This window comes from Cydia strobilella, chromosome 14 (assembly GCF_947568885.1).
Source record: "Cydia strobilella chromosome 14, ilCydStro3.1, whole genome shotgun sequence".
Taxonomy (NCBI): Eukaryota; Metazoa; Arthropoda; class Insecta; order Lepidoptera; family Tortricidae; genus Cydia; species Cydia strobilella.
This window is the reverse complement of record NC_086054.1, coordinates 8,982,924-9,002,863: the sequence shown is the minus strand read 5'-3', so window position 1 is coordinate 9,002,863 and position 19,940 is coordinate 8,982,924. Positions and strand designations below refer to the sequence as shown.

General features: G+C 39.8%; 2 protein-coding genes across 3 annotated transcripts; both read right to left on the bottom strand.

Moving 5' to 3' along the window:
- Nucleotides 1-6,934: 6,934 nt before the first annotated feature.
- On the bottom strand, nucleotides 6,935-9,279 carry LOC134747141 (ankyrin repeat domain-containing protein 12-like). 2 transcript variants are annotated; one of them, XM_063681718.1, is made up of 2 exons: nucleotides 9,124-9,279; nucleotides 6,935-8,676 (listed from the first exon to the last, which is right to left on the bottom strand). In XM_063681718.1, the coding sequence occupies exon 2, from the start codon at nucleotides 8,195-8,197 to the stop codon at nucleotides 7,544-7,546; it is 654 nt and encodes a 217-aa protein (XP_063537788.1). In that variant the 5' UTR covers nucleotides 8,198-8,676; nucleotides 9,124-9,279; the 3' UTR covers nucleotides 6,935-7,543. The 2 variants fall into 2 exon arrangements, with proteins under 2 accessions (XP_063537788.1, XP_063537789.1); XM_063681719.1 differs by having other exon boundaries at nucleotides 6,935-8,679; nucleotides 9,128-9,279.
- Nucleotides 9,280-12,314: 3,035 nt separating this feature from the next.
- On the bottom strand, nucleotides 12,315-18,515 carry LOC134747464 (uncharacterized). Its single transcript, XM_063682087.1, has one exon. The coding sequence runs from the start codon at nucleotides 18,513-18,515 to the stop codon at nucleotides 12,315-12,317; it is 6,201 nt and encodes a 2,066-aa protein (XP_063538157.1).
- Nucleotides 18,516-19,940: the final 1,425 nt, after the last annotated feature.

Sequence of the window (19,940 nt, the reverse complement as noted above, 5' to 3'; positions counted from 1 at the left end):
TACATTATTTTACTATATCATTCAGACTCGGAAAATTGAGGGAATCGTTCATCGAATCATGTGCCAGACTGTAAAAGGTAAGATTTATTTTAATAAACTTTATTACCTATTTACCTAACGATTATTCGTATTTATTTTTATTTTAATAAATGGTTAAGAAAATAATTATAATGCCTAAAAATATTACCTATATTATTTACCTAACTGATAAATAGTTTTTGGTAGTGTCTATTCATATATTCATATCATAAAACGCTGAAAAATAATAAAAATATAAGGCAATGATGAATTAAGCGCCTACATTTCTTTTATAGCAAACGCGCCTTACAAGCATTTCGATAGAATTTCTACTATTTATAGGAGCCATCGTCTATTCGCTAATTAACCGTGAATTAACCTATTAGCTCACCAAACGAAAACCAAAAATTGCCAAACGGGGAAATAATTCGTGTATAAGCCAAGTTTGGCATAGTTACAGGGAATGGTGTATGAGAAAGGGGGGAACATACTTAAAGTGCCGATAGGTGGGGGTGAAGCTAAAGGGTAGGGGGAGAGGGGGGGTTAGGGTCCCTTTTTATGGCAGCCTGGGGTCCGGTTTGACAACTAATCTCAAGAATTAACGTAGGCACTAGTTTTTACGAAAGTTTATACGTTTGTAGGAAATTTTATATAGATTATTTACCTACGTACAAGATTATTTTTTGCTGTAGGCTACCGTTTACGAGTTATTTACGAACAACTAAAAAAAACGACCTTAGAACAAAATATAAGTAACTTTCCCATTTTAATATATTTTGAAATATTGATCCTAGCGAAAAACTGTACCGAATCTTTTTCATAGAAAATTTTATGTAGTAGGTACATCATTTTTTAAGAGTTATTTACGTAAATCTATAAAAAGGGACCCTGATTTAATTATGTCGTTTTCAAGCTTCATATCCTAAATGGCTTGAACGTTTAAAATAGATAATTTCAAAAGTATTAAAAAAGTGAGCTGCCTTATTTTAAAATGCAATAAAACATTTAATTTCAGAATCCGTTCACCAGCAACAATATGCAGACACCTCAAAATCGCAACCTAAAACTAAAATGGAACCCGTGAAACTAGAGAGAACTGTCGAGATCTGTCCACCAGACTGCCCATGCCGAGAGAACACCAGCTCCACCTCCACCTACCTACCACTTCTGTTCAATATACTTGGCGTCTTGGTTGCCGTATTCGCAACCTATATGATGATAACTACAGATTCCAATCTTTATCTGATATTCTGGATATGTTATTCGGTTCTTAGACGTATGATGGGGAGAAACAAAAGTTTGAAGATGAAAAACGACTGATTAAAATGTTATATTACTGTCTGAATGTCCGGTAAGCTGTTGTCGACTTATTTATTTAAACGTAGGTAAGTAGTTGTAAGTAATTTATTGAATATTTATTGATGTGTAATTTAAGTTTAAAAAATATATTTAAATGGAAATATTTATTTCAAATATATTTATTTGCTCATTATACTTTTTTTATTATACTCATTACAACGTCCTTATCATTATAAGTCGGGTGTTTGATCTATTACCCTCATCCCTTACCTTACCTTTACCATTTTTTTATTACCTCTGGCATTAGAAAAAAATGGGCCCTTAATAAATAATTATAATGTTATATAATACGGGTGGTATTTCATCTGTCCAATTTATTTGTCCAATGTGTATTTGCGTCTCACATTTTGCTTATTGGGAGAGTGAGACGCAATTGGACCAAGAAATTGTACAGGTGGAGTACCAACCTAACCTGTAATTAAACTTAGGCTAGATAGGGATATGTACAATATACAGGGTGGCTAAAAAATAAGTGCACTCCCGTTGCCAGGGAGGTTTCGGGATTATACTGAGCAACTTTTACTATGGGACCAACCACGAAATCGCAAAAAAAAATTTAACCTCCCATGGAAAATGGACCAGCCAAAATGTATGACACAGCCAAAGTTATTTTCGCGATTTCGGGGTTCGTCCTATAGGAAAAGTTGCTCAGTATAATCCCAAAACCTCCCTGGCAACGGAAATGCACTTATTTTTTAGCCACCGTGTATAAAACGTGGAACACTGGCGTACGAAAATCAATTCCACTGAATAGATCTAAGGTTCAAAATCCCACATAAAAGTCCGGTCAATTCAATTAAAGTACCTAACGTGAAAAATCAAGATCATTTCTTGCGAACCTCCATTTAAGTTTTTATTGTGTTTTTTGTCTAATTTGTCAGATGTCTTCGGGTCCTTGTTTTTTGGGCGTTCCAAGGCCACGGTTCTTGGTTTTTAGGGTTCCGTACCCAAATGGTGGGCGAGTCAGACTCGCACTTGTCCGGTTCATGAGATACAGCCTCGTGACAGACAGACATACGGACAGAGGAGTAATAGGGTCCCGTTTTGACCCTTTGGGTACGGAACCCTAAAAAAAATTGAAGACATATGTTTTCGCCGTATTTTTATAAGCTATAAGTACTATTATTTATCTTGCAATGTTTGCATGTACATACTTAACGCACACATTTACAACAGGTAGGTTTAAGAGAAAACTACCAATAATTAACAATGGATCATGAGGCAATCGGACAACAACGTTATCAATAAATAGATACTGCACCTAAGTACCTCCATTTTCTCAATTACCTAAACTAATTCCTGGCGTCTAAAAAAACAAGTCGAAAACTGCGTAGTTACTTGTTGATTTCAGTGGTCACCAACCGTAGGCAACAAATATTATATTATAGTCTGATTTTTTTAACTATATTAAAGTAGGTACTACGCCATACATTTTCTATGCAAGACACACATGAGCGTTCCATACTATTCCTTATGGGCAGTACTTCATAGTTTTAAAAAAAACAGACTACTTATAGGTACATATTTCATTATACGAACGGGTCTACCGCGATTTACCAGGCCGGCGTCGTAGCACGGTACGCTTATCACCATGCCTGTCACGTTCTAACAAGTATGTGAGTGCGAAAGTGACGGACTTAGTGATAGGGGAACCATGCTGCGCGGGGTGCAACTCGCTAAAACTTCGGTAAAACAATGAAATTAAATTGCGATAGACCCGTTCGTATAATTAAGTATTGTGTTCATAACGCGAGAGTTTTAAGTGTTATACTGTGTGTGTCAATATACATTCAAATTGTATGTAAAAACGTTTTCCATAATCAGTCAGTCCGGGTCATCCAGAAAGGAAAATGGGGTCTACGTTCGTATGGAGTAGCGGCCGCGGTGTATCCTCTTAAATGCATAAATAAAAATAAAAACCGGCCAAGTGCGAGTCGGACTCGCGCACGAAGGGTTCCGTACCATTATCTATAAAAACGGAAAAAATCACGTTTGTTGTATGGGAGCCCCACTTAAATATTTATATTATTCTGTTTTTAGTATTTTTTGTTATAGCGGCAACAGAAATACATCATCTGTGAAAATTTCAACTGTCTAGCTATCACGGTTCATGAGATACAGCCTGGTGACAGACAGACAGACGGACAAACGGACAGCCGTTTTTACCCTTTGGGTACGGGACCCTAAAAAGGCACTTTTCTACATTTGTCTGTTATCAGTTACAGTTGGTCAAGCAAATCTTGTCAGTAGAAAAAGGCGCGAAATTCAAATTTTCTATGGGTCGATGTCCCTTCGCGCCTACATTTTTTAAATTTGCCGCCTTTTTCTACGGAATGGTTAACTTTCTACGGAACGTTAATGGTTTGTTGTTAACCACTGGAGCTAGGATCATTCAACTCTCATAGCGGAACTGATTGCTGCAAAAACCTATCTGCGCTCCGCCCGCTAAATTGCTGCCATGGATAAACGTACCGGGAATTACAAGACGTTACCTATCATCACTCATCATTGTGGTGAGGGTTTTCAAATACTGAAAAAAAATATAACTGAAGATAATAATTATAATTTATAAATTGTAAATACAGTTGTCGATCCCAATAAAAAAATCAACGATGATCAACTCTGGCCAACTTGGGACTCGAACCCACATCCTTGGATTGCCGGTCCAATGCGTTACCAATTCCGTCAGCTCATCTCAATCCGTCAATCAACGCGAATATTTACAATTCATAGATTAAAAACTGTAATAGATGTCATAATTATATTAAAGAAAAGTGACGAAGCCCTCCAGTGGTGAAGGCCGGATTCGAACCGGCGTCTTTAGCTATCGCGGTTAACGCCATGAACCCCTATTAGGCCACCTCGCCACGATAATATAATAATAATAACAGGGCAGCTTGTGGCGAGCTGTTGGGGAGTGACGACCCCACGGACCCGAGTGCTCCAGAGATTCGGTCAGGGTCTCCGTCTCCGGCGTGTCTTCGTCGGTCGGAGTGGACCCCAAGGGGACCCGCAGGACTCTCAGCTCTGGCTTGCCTTCATTGGCTGTCCAGAGGGGAGTCGTAAGAGCTATATGCTCCAGGGGTGGAAGTGTTAAAGGGCATAACGCCGCGAGTAACTTCAGAGAAAAAGCAGCACACCTCTCGACACCCCTGAGCCGCTCACTCCGGTGTTGCGCCTGGCCGTCTTTACGATGGCGCATCAGGTGCCCATCTAACGAGTGGCGAGTCACCGCCTGCCTCGATAACTTGTGCAAGCAATGTTATGGCAGGTGTCCGGACTTCTTTGTAATAGCCCAGACTTTTTCCACCCAAACTTAAACCATAGACCAGTATTCTGTCCATATTCTCTACAATAGTTTCCAATGCCTGCTGAAACCGGTTCACGGGTATCTATTATGTACCCGTGAATGGGTTCCAGCAGGCGTTCTACATGACATCAAAGCTCTCCAATTGGCCTCTACGTGTTGTATCTATATCCCCACGCACGCCTTATAAATGACTGGGCTCGAAAGACCCGAGATATTTAAAACGGAGATACACATAATAATTCATAGATTGTAATAATGTGGTACCTCCCACAATAAAAAAGGAAAAATATATTTACATTATTTTTTTTATACTACGTCGGCGGCAAACAAACATACGTCCCGCCTGATGTTAAACAGTCTCCGTAGCCTATGTACGCCTGCAACCAGAGGAGTTACATGCGCGTTGCCGACCCTAACACTCCTCTCCCTCGTTAAGCTCTGGCAACCTTACTCACCGGCAGGAAAACAACACTATGAGTAGGGTATAGTGTTATTTGGCTGCGGTTTTCTGTAAGGTGGAGGTACTTCCCCAGTTGGGCTCTAATTTATTAATTAATTTGTATGAAAAATAGGAAGTCTAAGGACTTCATAGTTTTTAAAAGTTGTTAAACAAAAGTTTTATCGTTCAAGGAGTAAAATATATGTTTTAGGGCCTGTTTCACAATGTCCAAGTAAAGTATTTGATAGCTAATTAACTTAACTGCCAGAGAAAACTACCTTCAGTTGTAAAGGTATTTATCTACCAGTTAAGCTTATTTGAAGATTGTGAAACGCCAACGATGACTTAATTCGTCAGATAAGTGGCAAGTAGCTTATTCAGGACTTTACTTGGACATTGTGAAACAGGCCCTTTATCATTTGCTCGTGTTACAGGGCCCACCCGGTATTTCTTGCAAAGCCTTTTCAAATGGTAATATGTTAAACGAAAAATTGCATAACTTGTTTTTACATTTTCTAATTTAACTCCTTGTTAAATGAAACAAAACAATCGAACGAAATAAAACAAATGCAATTCTGTAAAATTTAATAATCATTCAAGTTTTATTGTAGACTAAGACGATGGGACGCTAGGGGATATGTCGTTTATGAATAAAATACCCATGACATACGGACGGATGTCCATTATGAGTAAACATTCCATTTTTGCCATTACATGGAACCCTCTAAACGTCGGTAAAAAAGTAATATTAGATTGTTAACCAAGGGATGAAAGGCACAGGCACCCATTTCTGTCGAGGTAGTTGGGCGCTCGATCGCAGTGAGAGCGCCAATAGTCCGAGACTGAAATGGTGCCTTTCGCCCGAGTTAAACACTACATTCACAAGTTTGGGAACAAATCAAATTATTTTATTAAATATTTTTTTATTTGTGTTTTTTAAGTAGTCACACTATTATATATAAATTAAAAACTGTAATAGATGTCATATGTTAAAGAAAAAGTGACGAAGCCCTCCAGTGGTGAAGGCCGGATGGCACTACTATCCATTTCGAATACGAGGTAAGTAAAATACATGGGCATTAAAAAAAAACCGACTATGTGTTCTTCAGTACTATTTCTTGAGGGTACTTTCAATTAACAATTTAGGTAAAAATATCGTTATTTATGGAATGGGGAGTTAATTATCAAAATGAAATTTGTACAACAAATCCATTTTAATTGCTTATCGTATAAAAAGAAAAAAAAACGTAGGTACTTAGAAAGTATATTGCTCTAGAGCAGAATTTTTAGAACAACAACGACCCACTTTCAGAGCATGAGAAATGAAAACGATTGAACATGCGACATTTTAAATTTGTAACTCAACATTGTCGGGTTGGGTTTCCAAAGTGGGATCGCGGCTAAACCAGTCCGAGTTTTTGTTTACGGCCGATCATTTTATTGTGGCTATAAGTTACTTATCTGTCGTGCTAGGAGCTGGCACACGGTTTTAGTCAACTTTTAAAATACAGTTTATTACGTTATGCGCGAGATGCGAACAGCGTTATATCCACAATGTTTGGAAACATCAAGTGTTGTATCCAACACTTGATGTTTCCAAACATTGTGGATATAATATCTAAGTGAATAATATAAAAGGACAAAATATGTATTAAAAAATCTCAACTATTGCGCCGTTATTTAGGCCCGATTTAGACATTGATTAAATGTAGCAAATGTATAAAACTCACACTTGACACTAATCAATGTGTAAATAGGAAATAGGGCCTTATTTTTCATTAGTTTTTAGGTACAAATAAAAAAGAGTAAACATTTATAAATTCACATTTAATTAAACAATTTAATCACTGCTAACAATTCACTGTTTGGGTATTTAATAGACATTTATATTATAATCCAATGAAATGATTACCAGACGACTGATATCGTCATAGACATTTAACATCGAGATAGTTAGGTATTGTGATTTGAAAATTTCTGAAATTCTTTTCAACAATGATATAGACACTAATTAGCAATCAATATGAAATTGTTAAATTCAATAATCCTAAACAGTCCGGTGGTAATATTCAATCTATCACATTAACATTTGACGCTAAAGCTCAGCGTCAAAAACTCCCCTCCTGACTCCTGACATCCTAAAACTAAACTTAACATAGTTTAAAATGAACACAATTAATTAAGGTACTCATGTTCTAATATCTTCGAACGCATATGTCCAAAATATAATTAAGACCCAGCTTTACAATGATCTTATTTTAATTAGTAACGCTAAAAATGCAGTTACGAATATTTATCATGAAGAACACTAACTAAGACTAAGGGATCTCTATAAAGCCAAAGCTTAATGACTGAAGAAATAGGTGGAAGAAATTACTGGCATCCGTTAGATAAAAGAACGAGATCTCGTGTAAAGCTCAAGCAGGCAAGTCGAAGTTGGATACGTGGACTTGTGGCACGTGGTCAGGGTCGGTGGTCGGCTTGGTCTTTGCGTCGCAGATGCCCACCTCCTTCAGCTTCCATTCCCACTCCATGACTTGTACAGCGTGGAGGGTCTCGGCCTCGATGTGCTGCCGGCGCAGCATACCTTCCTTAATCTTCTCCCACTTATCGTCCACTTCCTGGAGCCACGCGTTGATCTGCCGCCCGTTGCAACGCCCCCGACGAGTCGTTCTGTTCTCTTCTTGCTCTGGAGGTATCTCGGTGTATATTTCCTTCCCACGCAGGATTGTGCAGACAGAATAAGGCATCGACTGGTTGCTCACGGCCCTCTCGGCTCGGCCGTGAACCCGTAAAATTTCCTGCTCGACTGCCAACACCAGTTTTTCTTTTTCAACCAAATGCTGGGTGACTAAACGAGTGCGTTCTTTCTCTTGGGAAGTAAACTCTTCTACCATCTGTGGCGGAAGTGTCGTCGGGATTTCGATCTTGCTTTCCGGGTTTACGGTGGACTGTAAGGTGTAAGTGCGTCGATTCATCAGATAATTGTTAAAGTCTTTAGGGGGCTTAGGCTTGACAGGTAGGAGGTTCTTCTGACGAACTTCGATCGTCTTTCGAATGTGTATGTACATTTTGTAGGCATTGGGATGGTTTGTTGCTTCTGCTCTTATTTTATCTAAAGGTTCGTTTTTAGATATTTGAGTGTCTTTGGTGGCTCTTATTTTGCGTTTGCGCGGGTGTATGTCGATGGGCTCGGGCCGTGCGCTTGCGACGGCCGGGGCTTCATCTTGGGCGGGCGCGAGCACCGCGTCGGGGGTGATCGGTTTCTCCTTGTCCTTTTCCTTGTCGGCATCGCTGTTCCTGTGGGCGCGGGCGAGTTTCTGCGCCACCTTGCCGCCTTGTGGTCCGGAGGGGCGAGCGCGGGTCGGCTCCTGGCGTATCGCCGGCAGCGGAGCTCCGATCGTCCGATTCCCCCACGTAGCAACTCAGTTATTGACCCGAGAGCGCACTCGTCTGTGCTAGATGTCTGGGCACCGCCTGCGCGCGCAGCCGCTCCTCACCGCTGCAAGTCTGGATATAACAGCCTAGCCGAGATGCCGGCGCCTTGTGACTCCTGTAAAGGTAAGCAACTTTTTAAGAACTGGAATAATATTTGCAGTGTAGTTAAATACTGCAATTGAGTGATGTGAAAAACACGTGGCGTTACTTGTTATTGTTTTGCCGGCGGCAATTAATTTATTTATGTGAATGACGCAGTTACGTGAACCCTAAATATTTAAGTAAGCAGTTAACTTTCGTTACGGCTCTTATTATAAGTCTAAAATGTCTTTTATTACGGACTTTTTCAGACGTTAAATGTGTACCTACAGTTGTATTGTTTTATATTTGTCTAGTAAAATAGCATTCTCAAAATGAATCCACAAGACACACGAAAATTATACCAATCGTAAATATTTTTATGCAAAATCATGTTTGGTACCAATAAACACCACAAATTAACATCAAATCCAATTCGCGCACTCCAAAACTTCAAATAATCAGCAAATAACAATAAAACTCACCTAATATCCTCAACTTTCACAAGCCACTTAACACGTTAACTGCGATAAGTGATTAGCAATAAACCGGGTAGTTCGATACACAACTCGTTATGTAGGTGCGGTGTAGCCGGACTGCGCTGTGCAGCGGCCAAACGTCAATGCATTTTTGATCCATAGCGCAGCCTCCTCCCGGAAGTTGTCGCATAGCCTATATAGGATACAAGTGCCTCCTTAACAGAACATATCCATAACGATCTAGATCTAGTCATAACTAGGCTAATTTTTGGAGCAAGACATACTTTACTAGAAAAATGAGCCGGTATATATGATTTTTGTTGAAATTACTGATTTAAACATATTTTGAAAGACTTACTTAATAAAAACTTATTCAAACTTTAAACCGGGTTTATAGCGAATTTATTTGGTTACCTTTATTTCCGCCGTTTCAGACTTACCTATATGATAAAAATAATAAAATGTTTTTAATTTAATAGATAAAAATAACAAAATGTTTTTAATAGGAGAATTTGCTAAGTCACAGACAATTAACCTAATGTTAAATTATTTTTGTAATAATATAATTTAGTTATATAATGTAGTAGTTTTTATTTATTAATGCTATTCGATGGAAAACAATAAATGCGGTATACATTTTTTTTAAATAAGGCATATTGAAAGCTGAAAAAAATCAAGTCCGTTTTTAGGGTTCCGTACCAAAAAGGTATAAAAGAAACCCTTATTGTCTGTCTGTCACATTGCTAAATATCTTGAGAACTACTGAAGCTATCGATTTGAAATTTAGAATAAGTAATGAACAGTGGTAACCTTAACACACTGGAAGTGTAATGTTTTTATTTTATTTTTATTAATTATGAAAAATTTGCAATATAAAGAGGGGGCAAAAAGTCAGTCTAGTTACCAGGTCGAGTGGGATATCATTTGAAAGAGCTAGAATTGAACATTACAAAACAGTTTTTTATTAATTTTTTGTAGTAAAAAAATTGACTAATGAAGAAAAATGTGAAAAAAATACCATCCCCCCCCCCCCCCTTATCTCCGAAGTTTAGTCCGAACTATTTTTTTGAAATTTTTACATAATAATAACATTATTATAAATATTACAGGAAAAATATAACCATACACCATACCTCTTATGTTAAAAACTTTTTTTAATTATCAAAAAACAATTTCTAATTTAATTTGCAATATAAGCCCATTTGCGGGTGTTTGTTATACTTGAAATGTCTATGAGATTACACTAAAAATACCTTATTTCAAATAATACAAAAATTGTTGAAATCGTTTCACATGATAAAGAATTAAGTATCCTTGAAGGTCGTGCAAATTAGTGAGAGATGGCGCTGTACACAATTACGTACTTAGTATACTTCTGGTCAAGTCTTTCGTGATTCTATTTACATGAAAAAATTTAAAGTTCATACGGAACCCTCGGTGCGCGAGTTAAACGAACTCGTACTTGACCGTTTTTAGGGTTCCGTACCCAAAGGGTAAAAACGGGACCCTATTACTAAGACTCCGCTGTCCGTCTGTCCGTCCGTCTGTCTGTCTGTCACCAGGCTGTATCTCTGTATCATGAACCGATAGCTAGACAGTTGAAATTTTCACAGATGATGTATTTCTGTTGCCGCTATAACAACAAATACTAAAAACAGAATAATATAAATATTTAAATGGGGCTCCCATACAACAAACGTGATTTTTTTGCTGTTTTTTCCGTAATGGTACGGAACCCTTCGTGCGCGAGTCCGACTCGCACTTAGCCGATCTTTCATGTATTTTTTGTAATTTTACATTACTTTTCTATAGTTAAATGCTATAATAATTATTATTTATTACGTGTGTAAGGCCTATAAGGCCCCCGTAGACAACATGCCAATCGCTAACGCTCCGTAGCGAACGAAACGCAACTGTCACTGTCACACTAATATGGAAGAGTGATAGAGAGGCACAAAGCGATTTGATGGCGAAGCGATAGCGATTGTCACCTTGGCTAGGCCGCCTGATTTAATTATCGACTGAACAAATTGATTGCACGTTGCTTATAGGCGTTTGTAGTTGAACTATGCCCGGCTATTTCTGGATACAACGAGAGAGACTGTCTGGAGCATTGCGACCATTGTGAATGTCTCCCTAGCATTGTATGTCACGATATAATAGCTTAGACTTAGCTATGTCAATTGTTTTTTTTTTGTTCTATGGTGTCAACGTGTGGTCGCTTTGTATATGAGATACTATTAAACAATTTAAAAATACCTTTTTAATAGGTACTTAAAAGTATAGTATAAGAATACGAGCCTCGAATCTGAGCAGAAGCGATAACTGTGATTGTCAAAAGCAGTATAGCGCCATCTAGTTCGGCTGTCAAACTAGAAGGCACGATTTTTTTCTTAGACGAATCTAGATCTAAATAAAGTGATAAAATTTAGATGGTGAATGAAGTTAAGTTGCTTTTAAAAAAGCACTGCTAGGCTGCTAGCATTTAAAAAAAGACAGAAAAATTCGATTACTCATCTCGGAAACCACGAAACTTTTACTAGACCTATAAAGTGCTATTTCTGGACCAGCCTAAGGTGCCCTGTCGGTGGTTAGAAGGTTATCCATTAATTACTGGACACCCTGTATGTACGGGTTGTACATCTGAGTTGATATGATTCTTGATCTTGATGGTTGATTGATATCTTGATGGAAACACTGATTTATGTATATGTCTTTATTTATAACCAAGGTATATAATGAGTACTAGCTAGGAGCACGTATGTACGTAAACTGAAATATAAATCGAATTAAAGCGTAATCGCATAAACTGCAATCATTCATTATATTAAATGCTGACGCGAGAAATGTGCGATGCTTGCATTGTACATATTCCCCGCCAGGAGATGAGAAGTTGATAAGAGATGCTGAGATATCTTTATATAAAACTGATTGTTAGAGTGAAATAACATTTAAGTGGAATGAAATTATTTGATAGAAGTAAATCCCCTAAACATAGAAGTATTTGTAGAGTTGAGCGCAGTTGCCGCGACGCGATGATCTTGTCTCTCAGGGGGTTGTACAATGTGATTGTGTTCGGTCGAAAGTTTTGTGCTGATTTTGCATTGATGTTTCAACTCTCTTTAGTAGGTTGGCTTCCGCTTCTATAACCGAGGTTTGATTCCTCCAGCCAAGTGTTTCTCATTAGCTCTGGTCAGTTCGATGTCCTTCTGGTATTGTCCGGCGAATTGATCGTCGAGCACGCCGAACCGACGGCGTTGAAGTATGCCCTCCTCTTTCGTGGTGATTCGACGCGTTGACCGAGTTGCATGCTGTCGTAGTATTTTAATTCCGAATAGGCGTGTCGCAGTTGATTGAGTACGATGTTGCACTGTTGTTTATTTTTAATGGCGTGACACATATTTTCCAAGTGCTTGATGTATTTGGAAAATAGTTCTGATCCTTCCCAGTATGGATTGATGTCATAATATACTACAAGTTTCCACTCGTCTCGTGCCAGTTTCATATTTGTTATTTTATCAAAGTAAATGCCTTGACCGTCTTTGAAACGTGATACGTCATGAGTGCATTGTGCCGGCGATATAAATAACATAAACAGCATAAGCGCCATAGTGATGTAACCAATGAGTTTGGATTTTGTTGGTTTTCTTTGCTTTGTTTGTCTTGCAGGGGGCGTGGCCGATGAGTTTTCTTTCTGTTCTTCACTGATTGATGCTTCATTTTCTGATACTGGCAGTTTTGACAGCTTGATGATGGGCCGTTTGATTATTGAGTTTTTTGTCTTTACTGAAGCGACACGGACTAAACCATCCTTTCCTGCATGAACATCTGATACTCTGCCAAGGGCCCACTTGCCGGCAGGTAGATTAGCGTCGTGAATGATTACGACGTCGCCGATCTCAATGTTGGGCTTGGGTTGCGTCCATTTACAGCGTGATTGTAACTGACACAAGTATTCAGTTTGCCATTTTTTCCATATATCTTGGAATATTTTCTGTGTTAGGCGCCACCGTGTACGCTCGTCCCTTTCAGTCTCAACGATGTGGAGAGTCGGACCACTTGCTAAAAAGTGTGCCGGCGTGATATAGTCCAAGTCGTCAGGGTCTTCGGTCAATGCACACAGTGGACGTGCATTCAAACAACCCTCTATCTGTGCTAATAGAGTCGAAAATTCTTCGAAGGTTAGGTGTTGTTCTCCCAGCACTCGGTGAAGATGATGTTTGAGGCTTTTGACGGCGGCTTCCCACAGGCCGCCCGCGCTGGGCCACGAAGGTGCATTGAAGTGCCAGCTGATGTTCATATCGCTGATGGCTTTGAAGAATGATTCATCTAGCGAGGCAGTGATCTCTTCATACTCCCTTTTTATTGCTTTGTTGGCTTTGGTAAAATTCGTGCCATTGTCACTGAAGATGTGACGGGGTGCTCCACGCCGGGCGGACATTCTGCGTAGAGCGGCCAGAAATGATTCTGAGCTTAGGTCTGAAACTAGCTCTAAGTGCACAGCTTTTGTCGCCATGCAGACAAACACAGCAATGTAGCCCTTAGTCGTTTTGATGCCGCGACCCTTGCTTGCCTTCACTGATACGTATCCTGTATAGTCTACACCGGTATTATAAAATGGCCTTGATGGATTTGACCTTGATTCAGGTAAGTCACCCATGAGTTGTGATAGCTTTGGAGGTTTCTGCTTAAGGCACGTTATGCAACGGCGTAGGAGATTTTTCGTTGCTCTATTACCTCCTACAATCCAGACTGATTCTCTTAGCTTGGAGTGAGTGAGTTTGGCGGTTCCGTGCAAAACAGCTTTATGTGCTTGATCTATAAGCAGCTCCGTCAGGCGACCTCTATGTGGAACGATAAGTGGATGCTTCATTTCCCAGCTGATGTGTGCGTTATGAAGTCGTCCTCGAACGCGTAACATTCCGTGTTGATCCAGGAAAGGTCTTAATTTCAAAATATTGCTTTTTAAATCCACTGATTGATTTGTTTTCAAATTAATGATTTCATTTGAAAACTCTCTTTCTTGCACGTACTTGATTATTCTATTTTTAGCGCTTCTTAACTCGTCAGCTGTTAGGTAACTCGAGTTTTGCTGACGCCGCGAAGCCGCTCGTAGTATCCATGCGAGTACGCGGGTGCAATGAGTCATGTTGCTATGCTTGTTTATTAATTCATTGATAATGTCCCCGTCTGATTGTTTACATGTTACCGCGTGGCATTGTTTTGATGTTTTAACCTCTTGATCCGTAGTGAATGTGGGCCTTTCTTGATTTTCACTGTATGTTGATAGCCAGTTTGGACCATTCCACCAAAGAGGATGCTTTAGTAATTGCTGGGCCGTGATTCCGCGACTAGCGCAGTCGGCCGGGTTTTCTTCGGACTTGACGTAGTTCCAACAAGTCGGCGGTATGATTTTTGTAATTTTCGTAACCCTGTTGGCTATAAATGGCTTCCATTTGCTAGGTTCGCCGTTTAGCCAGCCCAGCACTGCTGTACTGTCCGACCAGCAGACCAATTTGATATTGTTTTCAGATAGGGATTGCTTGATCTTCTCCATGAGGGCTGATAGAAGTAGAGCTGCGCACAGTTCTAATCTAGGCAAGGTCACCGATTTTTTGGACGGTATGAGCCTTGTTTTCGCTGCTATCAGTACTGGCGGCGGCGTTGATTTTTTGTCATCGGTAGAGACGACACGACAGTAGATTGCGCACGCGTATGCTTTAGTCGATGCATCGCAATAACCGTGTAGTTCAAGGTCTTGATTCTTGTAGGTATTTAGCCAACGCGGGATTTTGATTTCTTTGATAGTTTGTAGGTCTTGTGAAATTGTGTACCATTCCTTCTTGATATTAGGGGGTACTTGATCGTTCCATCCAATGTCATTTGATATGACATTTTGAAACAGTAACTTCAATTTTGTGGTTACTGGCGACAGCCACCCCAGAGGGTCGAATACTTTCGCTATACTTGACAGTAACTCTCTCTTTGTCATTGTGATAGATGTTTGAGTTGATAGTGGTGTTATTTTTAGTTGGAAAGTAAATATATCTTCTTGGGGGTGCCAGCGTAGACCCAGTGTTTTCGTTGTTTCTTGATCTTTGAATTCGAAAGTTTGTTGCTGATCTTGAGACTTGATAGCTCCTTGCAGTAATTCGGGCGTGTTTGATGCCCATTTGCGAAGATTGAACCCTCCTGATTTTAATAGGTCGATCAAATCTTGTTTCATTTTCTTTGCTGATTCGAGATCGTGACAGCCGTGTAGAAGATCATCCATGTAAAAACTCTCTTCTACGACCTTAGCCGCTTCGGGGTAATTGTTGCGTTCGTCCTTGGCTAGCTGTCTTAGCGTCATCATGGCTAACCAGGGGGCAGCTTTGGTGCCGTAGGTTGTGGTCGTTAATGCGTATACGCGAAACCTTTGATGTTCGTTGTCTCTCCAAATGATCTTCTGATATTTTTGATCTTGAATGTTTATACCAATCATTCTAAACATTTTTTCTATGTCTGCAACGTACGCGACCTTATATTGTCTCCACTTAATGATGAGTGACAATAATTCGTGTTGTAAATTGGGTCCGCTGAACATGATGTCGTTCAGACTTGTTCCATTTGACGTTTTGGAAGACGCGTTATACACAACTCTAAGAGATGTAGTTGCTGATTCAGGTCTTTTCACGCAGTGATGTGGCAAAAAGCACTCTATTGTCGAATTGGGTGGCCCGTCGATTTCGTCTGTACATTCGCGCATATGGCCTAAACTTATGTATTCTTGAATAAACTTCTTGTACTCTCTCTCGATATTTTGATCCTTTCGAAACTTGATCTCGAGTTGCCTGAACTGTGCTATGGCCATGTTCTTTGAATGTCCTAGAGCATTTTCCATCTCTGGCTTCAAGGGCAATCGAACGACGTATCTTCCGTCCTCTTGTCGAAATGTAGTTTCGCGGTAGAAGTTTATACAATGTTGATCTTCTGATGATAAATTTGATGTTTCATTTATGTCTTCTATAGTCCAGAAGCGCGAGATATCAGTCATGTTGTTGACGACGGTGCAGCATTGATACGATGGCAATGGGACCTTCCCGCTTATGATGTACCCAAGTTTTGTTTTCTGGGCTACAGGGAGGCCGTCGCCTTCTATTATTGTTCCATTTTGGACGAATTTAGCGTAGATTTCTGTTCCTAAGATTATATCGATATGGCGGCTGATGTTGTAATCCGGGTCTGCCAGTGGAAGGCCTCTTAAGTGCGACAGATCGGGTTTGACGAAGGTTTGATTCGGGAGTGGAAGAGTGAGTTTATTCATGATAAATAACTCGCCATCAAATTGATAGTCACAGTGCATTGATGACATGGTGACGTTTATAACACCGTTGCAGGTGTTTCCATTAATGCCGAGGCCATACATAGTATCTTCACAGCTTTCTCGGGGTATTTGTAGAAGTTGAGCCGCAGCCTCCGTGATCAGTGACATCTGTGCTCCAGGATCAATAAAGGCTCTCAGAATGTGATAAGTTCCATCTACTGCCCTTACTTTGATGAGGGCGGTTGCTAATAAAACTTCTATATTATTCCTACATTCTTGCGTAATTGTTGCAACAGTTTTCCGTTTATTAAGTAGGTCGGAAGTATCTTGTTTCTGACTGTAGGCATCATGTACGAGCGTATTATGTTTTCCTTGACACGTGCGGCATCGACTTGTTGAAATACATTCTTTATCGTAGTGATTGTAAAGGCAATTTTTGCATAAATTCAAACTTGCAATAATGCCTCGTTTGCTTTCTGGCTTTGCACCTTGAAATGTTTCGCAATAAAATATGCCGTGATTCTTATTACAAACTAGGCAATGTTTTCTTTGATAATAACTTGATTTAACATCATTTGAATTATTTTGTGATAATGATGTATCTTTAATGCCTACAAATGATTTGTAGTAAGGCTTTCTTGATGCTTCTGATTGTTGGAGTGTTTTTGGTGTGTCCAACTTGCGGCGGCTTGCTTCAAATGATGTGAACTTCATTTCTAGGAAATCTAGAAACTCCTTTAAGGTCGGCAAGTCACGTGGGTTCTTCAATGATTCGACATACTCGGTATGAGTTTCCGCGTCCAACTTTTGTGATAAAATATGGACGATGAGCGGATCCCATGACGAGGTGTCCACGCCGAGGTTCCTGATGGCGTTTAGGCACTCGTTGGTGGTGTCATGTAGACGCTTGATTAGTTGATACGATTGTTGTTGCATTGTTGATAGCGACAACAGGTTATTGAGGTGGGCGGTGAAAATCAGTTTTGTGTTGTTGTACCTGTGGTTTAGGATTTCCCAGCAGGTGTCATAATTTTCTGAGCTGATGTTGAGATGTTGAATGAGTTTTTCAGCTTCACCTCTGACCTTATTTTTCAAGAATTGCATCTTTTGTGCGTTGGACATGGAGCGATTATGATGTATGGCTTCATTAAATAGATCCTTGAATGAAACCCACTGTTGGTAATTCCCACTAAACGGCGGTATGTCCATGACGGGGGTTGATTTCTCCCGGTGAGCCATGGACCATATTTTCGAATTGATAGATTTTTTGATGTCTTGGAATTTCTTCTCATATTTGCAGAACGTTTGATTGTAGGTTTCGTCATCTTCGAAAAGTTCACTGTCGATGTCCCAGTGAAGAGTGTCAATTGTTGTCCAACGAGACTGGACTGATTTGAGTAAATCTTCCAATTCCCACTTTTCATTGACGGTGGAGAGGTCGATGTAATGTAAAGTACGCGCGAAGGCCTTGAAGTTGCTCTGTTGTTTTCTCATCTTCTCTGATAATTTGGCAGCATCGACGCTTGGGTTTTCGGTGAAATTGAAAATAGGTGGAATTGCGAACCCTGGATTGACTGGAGCCCGGATGTCCGTCTCTTCTTGATTTTCAGATTGTTGTGGTTGAGGGACGGCGCGGCTCTGATGATTTGATGGCTCAGGGTGCACTTCTTCATTTTTAGTGTTTATTGTTTTTTCTTCTGCCCAATTGGACATTTCTGGCGAAGGGTGTGTTGAACGTTCTGCTCGCTTCGGTGAGATTGGCCTAGGCCTCGGTGATAGAGGAGCCTTTTTAGCTGTATCCAAATGATCTAGCAATACAGACCGAGCTGATTCGTAGAAGGTTTTGGTTTTGTTATAAGTCTTTTCGGCATAATAAGTGCAATCTTCGTTCTGGAATGCTACCAACCTTGCATGATTGTTTTGAAACTCTTGCCAAAATCCGTCGAGGCCGGTCAACTTGTTATTGATGTTAGACACAGTTCGGCGGCTTGGACCATCTTTTTTGTAGTTCTCAAATAGCCTGTTCATACTGGCCATGAGCTGATTTTGTTCGTTGCGAATCGTTTCCATTTCCTTTTCTAAACTCATCTTGATTGATTGATAGGTATTGAAGTTGATATTGATAATAAGTATTAATCAACAAATAATTGATAATACTGTGGCCACTGATTTGATGTTTGATATTGATGTTTGATATTGATTTTATTTGCCGTAGCAGATTTCTCTTACTTGGCTTGATAGCAGACGTCTCTTGATAATCTTGATAATGATGATCTTCGATGATGAACTGATACTCCTATGACAATGACAATCCGCACGGTGAGACCCGCTTGTGGGAGGCCGTTTGGACGAACTCACTGCCACAGTCACTGATAAGCTTCGAAGGACCAAAAGATGTACGGGTTGTACATCTGAGTTGATATGATTCTTGATCTTGATGGTTGATTGATATCTTGATGGAAACACTGATTTATGTATATGTCTTTATTTATAACCAAGGTATATAATGAGTACTAGCTAGGAGCACGTATGTACGTAAACTGAAATATAAATCGAATTAAAGCGTAATCGCATAAACTGCAATCATTCATTATATTAAATGCTGACGCGAGAAATGTGCGATGCTTGCATTGTACACTGTATATGGTGGAATTTGGTAGGTCAGCTGAATTGAATGTAATCCCAATAGTCCGCAATGTAACTAAACTCGCATGTGAGTTCGCGCGCCGTCTAAATGAGCCATGAGCTCTTGGGCGCTTCACACGCTTATTACTTAATTAAAAATCCTAAAGGCTAGGCCGCTTCCCCACTTGGCGGCGCGGTATCGGTGCAGTACAGTATACGCAGTATTTCTTCCTGATTGGCGCGGAGTCGCGGGCGGGTGCGTACTGCACAGATACCGCGCCGCCAAGTGGGGAAGCGGCCTAAAGGTGTAACCGCGTTTAGGAAGAGTCTGACTGGAATCAGGAACAATTTTTTTAGGATCCCAGTTAGAACATGTGAATTAAGTGTGTGAAGCGTATTAGTCAGTTGTTGTACAGTCGACTGTGTTTACAGACACGTGCGGCGGCGGCAAGGCCGCGTGCGGGGCCAACTGTACCTGCGGGCCCAGCTGCGCCTGCGGCGACGGGAAGGCTTCCGGTATGTTACTGGCGGCTTTTTGGGTTTAGGCCGTTTTTTTACTGTTTTAATATTAAATTTCATTTCTTGGAAAAAAATGTTTTAATTGTGATTTTTTTTGGAAATTTTATTGAAAATTAGTGCAATCATTTTTTCCTATTGTGTTACCATAACTCCACATTGTATGGCGGTAACATAAAGGAGTTTCAAAAATTTATCCATAGAATTTTTTGGGACATTTTAGTATTCTTCAAATAAAATTTAAAAATGAAAAAATGCTATTTTTGCGTAATATCGTAGTTTTTATAACACATAATAATTATAAAAAATATACATAACTATTATGTGTTCTAAAAGGGTATATAGATGAGAACAACCTTGTTGCCTCCCTGT